At 56.7% G+C, this 9,244-nt stretch overlaps 1 protein-coding gene across 1 annotated transcript in view; it reads right to left on the bottom strand.

The window, feature by feature from the left end:
• Window positions 1–5,607: 5,607 nt before the first annotated feature.
• ACADS (acyl-CoA dehydrogenase short chain) overlaps window positions 5,608–9,244 on the bottom strand; it is a 14,223-nt gene continuing 10,586 nt past the window's right edge. The window contains exons 3-10 of the mRNA XM_017510254.2: window positions 8,347–8,496; window positions 8,018–8,129; window positions 7,510–7,661; window positions 7,097–7,267; window positions 6,878–7,015; window positions 6,634–6,729; window positions 6,392–6,448; window positions 5,608–6,291 (exon numbers count right to left, since the gene is read on the bottom strand). Of these exons, the coding sequence (XP_017365743.1) occupies window positions 6,139–6,291; window positions 6,392–6,448; window positions 6,634–6,729; window positions 6,878–7,015; window positions 7,097–7,267; window positions 7,510–7,661; window positions 8,018–8,129; window positions 8,347–8,496 (1,029 nt within the window). The 3' untranslated portion in view covers window positions 5,608–6,138. The remainder of the gene's footprint in view (window positions 6,292–6,391; window positions 6,449–6,633; window positions 6,730–6,877; window positions 7,016–7,096; window positions 7,268–7,509; window positions 7,662–8,017; window positions 8,130–8,346; window positions 8,497–9,244) is intronic.

Genomic DNA, 9,244 nt, shown 5'->3' with positions numbered 1-9,244 from the left:
TTTTTTTTAGTAGAGATGAGGTTTTGCCATGTTGGCCAGGCTGGTCTCGAACTCATGACTTCAGGTGATCTGCCTGCCTCAGCCTCCCAAAGTGCTGGGATTACAGGTGTGTGCCACCGCACCCGGCCTATTCTAGAGCTTTTAAAGAACTTGACCTTATCAGTGAGCCTTTAAGTTCTGGAGCAGGTGTGTCCAATCTTTCCCTGGGCCACCTTGGAAGAACAACTGTCTTGGGCCACACATAAAATACTAACAATAGGCCAGGTGTGGTGGCTCACACCTGTAATCCCAGCTATTTGGGAGGCCAACGCAGGTGGATCACGAGGTCAAGAGTTCAAGGCCAGCCTGGCCAATGTGGTGAAACCCCTTGTCTACTAAAAATACAAAAATTAGCTGGGCGTGGTAGCAGGCGCCTATAATCTCAGCTATTCAGAAGGCTGAGGGAGAGAACTGCTTGAACCCTGGAGGTGGAGGGTGCAGTGAGCCAAGATTGTGCCACTGCACTTCAGCCTGGGCAACAGAGCAAGACTCCATCTCGAAAAAAAAAAAAAGAAAGCCAGGCACAGTGGCTCACGCCTGTAATCCCAGCACTTTGGGAGGCCGAGGCGGGCGAATCACGAGGTCAAGAGATTGAGACCATCGTGGCCAACATGGTGAAACCCCATCTCTACTAAAAATACAAAAATTAGCTGGGTGTGGTGGCGTGTGCCCGTAGTCCCAGTTACTCGGGGGGCTGAGGCAGGAGAATTGCTTGAACCCAGGAGGCAGAGGTTGCGGTGAGCCGAGATCGCGCCACTGCACTCCAGCCTGGCGCCTGGTGACAGAGTAAGACTCTGTCTCATCTCTTGACCTCGTGATCCGACCACCTCGGCCTCCCAAAGTGCTGAGATGACAGGGCTGAGCCACTGTGCCTGGCCCTTTCAGATGGGTATTTCTTCAAGCCACTAAGTGTGTAGTAATGTGTTACTACAGTAAAAAACCAGTACCAGTGTATGGTCGCTTTCTTATCGGCCCCAGCCTGTCCCCAGCTGGGTAACGCTGGGCTTCAACCACAGTCATGGGCCTGGCAGCCAGGAGAGGCGGTGAGGGCCACTGCAGAGGGGTACCTGTGGCCTTCTTGGGAGAGGCTTCTATAGACTCTTCTGGCACAGCAGAAGTGCTCACCTTCCTATGGAGAGGGAACCACCCTCTGCACCCTGCAGAGTTTGGGCTGGAGCACAGAACCAGGGGCATCCGTTCCCATGGCTCCACTTTCCGGATGCCAGGTTTTCCTTCCCCCACCCCTGCCCTTAGCATAAGGGACCTGCCGGGGCTTCGTATTAAGTCTCTGGAGCTCTGAAAATTCCTGTTAGGTCTCTGGCTGCCTGCACTGTGTCTGCCCTTCTGCTACACATAGGAGCTTTTTTTTTTTTAACTGATACACAATAATTGTACATATACATATTTGTGAGGTATGTCTGATATTTTGATGCATAAAATGCTTAATGATCAAATCAGGTAACTATCCATCACTTCAAACATCTATCACTTTGTGTTGAGAACATACTAAATCTTCTATTTATTTTGAAATATTCAAAAAATTATTCATAACCATAATCACCATATTGTGTGAACACTAAAACACTAGAATGTATTCCTTTTACCTATATTTTTTTTCCTTTTCCTAAGATGAGTCTCACTCCGTCACCCAGGCTGGAGTGCAGAGATGCAATCTCCACCTCCCAGGTTCAAGTGATTCTCCTGTCTCAGCTTCCCAAGTAGCTGAGATTACAGGCACCCACTACCACACCAAGCTTATTTTGTATTTAATAGAGATGGTGTTTTGCCATGTTGGCCAGGCTGGTCTCGAACTCCTAACCTCAGGTGATCCACCCTTGTGAACCACCATGCCTGTCTTAACCCAAAAGGGAAAACCACACACTGTATGGGTCCTTTTTGCAACCATACATCTGACAATCAGTATCAAGAGTATACACATGGGACAATTACAAATCAATTACAACCCAAAGAAGAAACAGGCAACAGCAATTCACAGCAGAAACCAGAATGACCAATCACCATGTGAAAAGACGTGCAATTTCTCAAGAAACCAGGGAAATGCAAGTTAAAATCGCAACCATATTGAAGAACATTTGTAAAATCTGCGGGTGCCAATGAACAAGGAGCATGCGCGCATCAACACTTGCAGTCGCTTAGAGGGAGATCCCACCACTGATCAACCGCTGGAGGGCGATTTGGCGAGAGCTGGAAGCTGAAGAAACAGCCTTCAGGCCCAGCAAGCCCACTTCCATTTAATCCTCAGAAGTTTAAATTCTCACACTTGAACAAGGACACACGTACCAAAATGTTCACTGCATCATGGTTTGTGAGAGTAAAAAACTACCCAAATAGAGTCTATACCATAGGGCACAGTGCAGCAATTCAAACAAATGAACTAGAACGTCATGTATCAACATGGAAAAACCAAATCGCTAATGTTCAATCTTTACAAAAGTAACTTAGTGCCATGAAGCAGGTCGCAACGGATTTCAAACATTCAAATAATGCAGAAAATGTGCTGAGACCACAATGCAATTAAGGTAAAAACCAGCAACAAGAGGTACGGAGTTTCCTGCTCGGGTGATGAGAATGTTCTGGAACTAGATGGTGGAGATGGTCGCACATTGTGAATGTCTTCAATGCCACCGAGTGTACCTTTTAAAATGCTTCAAACTGCAAACTGCATCACAGTTTTAAAAAATCATTGGCCGGGCGCTGGTGGCTCATGCCTGTAATCCCAGCGCTTTGGGAGGCCGAGGCGGGTGGATCACAAGGTCAGGAGTTTGAGACCAGCCTGGCCAACAGAGTGAAACCCCATCTCTACTAAATATATAAAAAATTAGCCGAGCATCATGGTGGGAACCTTTAATCCCAGTTACTCAGGATAATGAGGCAGGAGAATTGCATGAACCCAGGAGGTGGAGGTTACAGTGAGCCAAGGTCATGCCATTGCACTGCAGCCAGGGTGACAGTGCGAGACTTTGTTGCAAAAAAAAAAAATCGTTAACAAAAATACCTAAGAAAACCCCATATTTATAAAATAATACTCTTCAGCTAGGCATGATGGCTCACACCTGTAATCTCAAGCACTCCAAGAGGACGAGGTGGGCAGATCACTTGAGCCCAGGAGTTTGAGACCAGCCTGGGCTGGTCAGATCTTTAGCAGAGATGGTGAAACCCCATCTCTACTAGGTGACTTCTCAGCTACACACAATGCAGGCTCCTGGGCCTTGAGGAGAGTTGACACGGAGACGGCTGGCACCGTCTGAGTGGAGCATGGAGATGTGAGCCTTGACAGGTTAAGTTCCCAGCTTGGCTAGCAGTCCAGTTGTTACATAAGTGAATGTCCCTGCCCTTAGGAAATACCCACTGAGGAATTTGAATCAAAGGGGCACAGGTTGTAGGACAGTTCAGGCTCCAATGTCCCCAGGGCCAAGTCCAGATTCAGTTCCAAGCTAAGAGGAGCTTCCACTAACTTGGCAGCACCCTGTGAAGCCGAGGGTTTGTGCCAACCCTCCCTCCCTGAAGGGCAGACCCTGGACCCGCGATGGCACCGAGGAGCCCCTGAGTGCACAGAATGGCTCTTGGCTCGGAGCCTCGGTTGCTTCATCTGAGGACACTAGGCCTCTGAGGCTGCGAGGCACTTCCTGGCAAGGCTCTTTTCCCCGCCATCTGAACGAGGCCTGGCAGGTCTGAGAAGCAGAAACCCCGCCTGGGGTCGCCACCTGGGAAGCACAGGCCTGTTTCTTGGCCTGGGCTGCCTCCAGCCCTTTGCCCTGGTGGGAGCAAGGTGGCTCCAGTTGGCTTCAACCCTCCAGGGCCCCCCAGATCCTTCTCAGTGGGCGGGGCAGGGGGGTCTGAGGCCTTCTGGGCCTGAACTCCAAGCTGGGTGGGACCAAAGTCCCCAGCCTAGGATGAAGGCTGTTTGGGCTCCCTCCCCCATCACCTGGAGGAAGGGTCCAAAGACAGCCTCAACCCCGGGCCTCATCTGTGCAGGAGAGGCGCTGCCTTGCCGAGAGGGCCACAGAGCCTCTGAACACCCCCTCCCCACTGTTCTAGGGCTTGTGGGGACAGGGAATGACAGGCCTTCATCTGCCCCCAGGTGGAAGGGCTCAAACGCAGCTGCTTCTGGAAGCGTCCTGGGTCCCCCTCTGCTCTCATACCTTTGCCTTGCACCTGAGCCCAGGGTGGGAACAGAAGCAGATCCAAGAGACCTCAAGACATCACGAGCTAGGAGCCAAGACCCTGTAGCACCTACCTGGAGGCAGGAGGAAAGCCCAGAGGCCCAAACTTCTGCGGGCTGGGCAGGACGCCACGGGCCGCAGGAGCCCGGGCCAACACGCTTCCCGGGAGCCACAGGTGTGCCTCGTTAGCAGGGAATGCACTACCCATGGGTCCCGTGCGCACCCTGCCTGTGGGGTCAATCAGGACCTAAATTTGCTCAAGGAGGCACACCCCCATCCCTCGGGGCCCTGGACCAGGCCCAGGGCAGGGTCAAGGGCAAAGCTGTCCTGCAGAACAGCAGCTCCAGGCTGCACCCTTTGGCTGTGGGGCACCAGTGCCTGACACAGAAATCCCACTTGGGAGGCCAAGGTGGAAGGATCACTTCAGTCCAGGACTTCAAGACCAGCCTGGGCAACATAAAAGACCCCATCTCTTAAAGTTTAAAACTTAGCTGGGCAGGTACGGTGGTGTGCACCTGTGGTCCCAGTTACCTGGGAGGCTGAGGTGGGAGGGTCACTTGAGCCTGGGAGATTGAGGTTGTGACAACCTGGCTCGTACCACTGCACTCCTGCCTGGGTGACAGAACAAGACTGTCTCAAAAAAAAAATCCAAATGCAGCACAGGCTCGGGGTTCCTGGGCGCCCCTTGATGACAGCTCCTAAAGAGTCACCTGTCTCTCTCCCACATCCCTCCAGAGGCCTCCCAGCAATGCCAGTCCAGCTCTGCCCCGCCTGTCCCGCCTGCCCAGCGGTGGACTGTCCCCACCCCCTCTGAAGTCTTCCTTTGCTCACTGTTTTCTCTTCCAGCTGCTCTGATTGACACTGGCCCAAAGGGTTAAGAGCCCGGAGTTCAGCTTCAGAGACACCTCTGCCCGGAGCCAACCCAGCAGGCACCAGGACCAGGCAAGCCCCTGCAATGGTTGGCCAGAGCTGGCCCCGAATGCACTAGTGAGCAGAATGGCTGCTTTTCAAGGTTCTGTGTTCTCCCACCTGGGGCTCGGGGTCCCCACAGTTTTGCTCCCTGACCCTGGCAATCCGGGGCCTTCCTTCCACCTGCGTGGAGGCTGGGCCTGCCTAGAAAACCCCTTCTAGCCCACTAGCCCTGACTGGCTGACCCTCCCTGCTCGGGGGCCGCTCCCTGAGGCCTGCGGGACCTGGTTCCTGTTCCTCAGCCGCCTCCGTAGCCAACCTGGCCTCCTGCTGGAACTCAGGAACTCCCAGGTGGCCAGGCCCCTCCCCGAGACTCCCAGCATTCTCAGGGTGAGGCCTGCCAGAGGGGGGCTCCATGCACGTGAGAGACCACCATCCCTCCCGGCAGCACCCAGGAGAGGGCAGGGACAGAGACTGGGGGACAGGTGTGTTTATTACCCACAGCCAGTTGCACAGCACCAATCACTGACTCCAGCATTCATCAGACTTTCCAAAGGGCTCAGGGTCCTCAGGGCCAGCTCCACGGCCCAGCCCCACTGCCTGCCCAGCACCAGGACCCTGGGCCTCGTCATTCTGACCCCAGCCCCGCTACTGACCCCTGACGTCAAGGAAAAGGCAGACTCCACCAAGGGCCTGTCCCACTGGATCTTCAAGCCAGGCACCAGGCCCCCAGGAGCACAACTGGGGTGTGCCCAAGTGTCACTCAGCCCCCCCCAACACACCCCCAAGAGGCCAGGCCACTCATGAAGAACACGAGGCACTGTGGTGAGGAGGTGGCAAGTCCCAGAGGTGGAGCCGACGGTGGCTGGGGACCTCATTCCCATGCAGTCTGATCTGGGTGGACAGCGCTGAGCCCCTCTGGGCCGCCCAGCCTCTGAATCGGGGTTGGGGCGGAGGCCCTGGGCTCCCGTGCCTTCCCGAAGTCCTGGGCCAGCCTGCTGCGGGCTCAGCTCCGGTAGCTCCTGAGCACGTGCCCGGCGATCACCAGCCGCTGGATCTCGCTGGTGCCCTCGTAGATCTCGGTGATGCGGGCATCGCGGTAGTGCCGCTCTGCTGGCATCTCTGTCACGTAGCCCATGCCGCCCAGGATCTGGATGGCCTAAGACGGGAACAGGGGCTCAGGAGGGAGAGGACGCCCCCACCATGGGGAAGGCTGGAGGAGGGGCAGCTGGCCCCCAGGGCTCACCGCCCATACTCACCTGGTGGCTGATGGCGGTTGCGGCTTCCGATGCAGCCAGCTTTGCCATGGCTGCCTCCTAAACATGGCGGGGGCGGTCAGAGCCTTCCCTTGAGGGGCCTCCCCACACCTGTATACAGCCCCTCGGCAAGGGAAGCCTGTGGAGCCTCCCCACAGGGCTGAGGAGTGGAGACCGCCCTGACCTCTCCCCTATCCCTGGGCCCACCACATTCTGGGCCATGCCTTGGGGACTCCCGTGGGCACCTTGATGAAGGGCTTCTTGTTGTCCTTCAGCATGGCGGCACGCCAGGTCAGCAGCCGGGCACTCTCCAGGGCCAGGGCCATGTCTGCCAACTTGAACTGCAATAGCCCCACCCCACGCCACAGGTCAGCAGCTGCCCCTCAAAGGACAGGAGGGAGGGGGAGGAGGACAGACAGCAGGGAGGAGGCCACACTTCCCTCCCAATATCTGGCCTCTAGGCCCAGCTCCCAAAGCTGCCACCATTACCTGGATGACCTGGAGCTTGGTGAGGGGTGCCCCGAAGGCCATGCGAGTCTCAGCGTAGTTCACAGCACAATCGAGGGCGGCCTGGGCAATGCCCAGGGCCTGAGAGGCGATGCCGATGCGGCCCATGTCCAGGGTTTGCTGTGGGAACCGCCCTGGTCAGTGGCTGGCCAGCAGGGCATGGGCCTGGACCCAAGGTGTCATCCCGACCGCCGCACTCACCATGGCTATCTTGAAGCCCATCCCTGGCTCCCCCAGGATGCTGTCCTTGGGGATGCGACAGTCCTCAAAGATGAGGTTGGCCGTGGACGAGGCCCGGATGCCCAGCTTGTCCTCTTTCTTTCCCAGCGTGAGTCCAGGCATTGGCATGGGGACCAGGAAGGCACTGATGCCCTGAAAGGTCCCGGACAGGCGGGCGGTTTCCCAGAGCTGCCCCTCAGCCACACCCTCACACCAGCACACCCAACACCAGTCAGGTCCCCTACCCACCTCCCTTGGAGGCCCCAACACCCTCTGCCAGCTTCTGGGGAAGGCGCAGAGCAAAAACAGTTCCAGTTGGGCCAATGTGAGAATGATCTAGAAACTGAAATGATGGCAGCCCAGGGTCTGGCTGACGCCCTCTCTGGGGTGTCTACCTTGTTTTGCAGGGCTCTGTCCGTGCTGGCAAAGACCACGGCGGCCGAGGCCTCCCAGGAATTAGTGATCCAGGCTTTGGTGCCATTCAGGACCCACGAGTCACCCTCGGCCCGGGCAGTGGTAGAAGCGGCTCCCGCATCGCTGCCATTCCCTGCTCTCACACAGACTCAGGGCTCAGTGCAGGCCCCACCCCACCCGACCTAAGGGCACCACCTCTCCCCCTCCATACCCCCTGCTGATGGGCATGAGACCCTATGACTTGGGCTCCAAAGATGAGGGTCCCAAAGCTCTCAGTGACTGGCCCAGAGGGCAAAGGGGCCGTGCAGGAGCTGGGTATCCTAAACCAGGGGACCCTGAAGCCCATCTTCCTCCCAGCGCCTCGGAGGCAAGAGCGCTCACCCTGCAACCACACGGAGCCTCCCCTCTGAAGCAGTGGGCCCTGCTCCTTCCTCTCCTCCCCACCTGGGCCTGTTGCCCTAAGGACAAGTGAGGGGACAGGGCAGATACCTGGTTCGCTGAGGGCAAAGCAGCCAATTTTGTCACCACTGGTGAAAGGCGTGATCCACTTCTGCTTCTGCTCCTTGGAGCCAAACTTCAAGATGGGCCCCAGGTAGAGAGACTGGCGGGACAGCAGGCAACAGTCAGAGGCCCCGGCCCAGGCACGCCTGCCCACCTGTGGGCTGCACCTCAGGGCCTGTTCTCTCCAGAGCCTACCCAGTCGGACCAAGGCCTGTGATGTCTCCAGAGAGATCAGGGCTGGGAGCCGAGGCCAGGGCCTCCCCGCTTACAGGGGCCTCCCTCACCTGTGTGTCCCAGGGGCCTGGGAGAGGACTCACATTGTTGACACTCATGATGACTCCGGTAGAGGCGCAGCCCCGGCTGATCTCCTCCACGGCGATGGCATAGGCCAGGTAATCAAGACCGGCACCGCCAAGCTCCTCGGGCACGTCCATGGCCAGAAGCCCCAGCGCGCCCATCTTCTTCACCTGGCCGCAGGGAAGGACAGCGTGGCATGGGCAGCTGCTGGGGGCAGACCCACCCTCCCCAACCCCAAACCCTCCTGCCCCCGAGGCAGTTCCTGCAGAAACTCAGGCCATGTGACCCCAGCCACCAACAAGGGATTCCCAAGTCCAGATGCTGAAGACCCAGCCCTGCTGAGACCTGTGCGACAGCACCACTCATTCGAGCTGTCCTGCCCGCCTCCGCACCTGCTCCCCGCTCGATCCACAGCCATGCAGCGAGCAGGCAGAAGGCACAGGATGCCCTCAGGGAACTCAGAGGTAAGGAGCAGGACAGCCTGAGCCACAGACCTTCCTCCAGCCCCTCCGCACACCCGCACACACAGCCTCCCCTCCGCAGGCCTCTGCACACGCCGCTTCCTATGCAGTGAGGCCCTCCATCAGCTGGTTATTGCCCCTCCTTTCCTGCCGATCACAGCTCAGGCCTCCTGCTCTGGGCTGCCATCCGCAGCCTCACTGATTCAAATCCTTCAGTCACTCTCCTGCGGCACCTCCGCAGCTGGAATTTCTCAGGGATGAACATGCTTGTCTGGATCAATGTCTTCTGCCTTCACTATGAAAGCAGAGACTGTGTGTGCTCCTGCTCACTGCTACACGCCCAAGGGCAGTGAGAGAATGAATGGAGGATAAGAGCTTAGAATTCTTAATTTTTTTTTTTTTTTTTTTTGAGACGGAATTTCGTTCTTGTTACCCAGGCTGGAGTGCAATGGCACGA

The sequence above is a fragment of the Cebus imitator genome, unplaced genomic scaffold, assembly GCF_001604975.1.
Source record: "Cebus imitator isolate Cc_AM_T3 unplaced genomic scaffold, Cebus_imitator-1.0 Scaffold434, whole genome shotgun sequence".
NCBI lineage: Eukaryota > Metazoa > Chordata > Mammalia > Primates > Cebidae > Cebus > Cebus imitator.
This window is presented reverse-complemented; position numbering and strand designations above follow the sequence as displayed.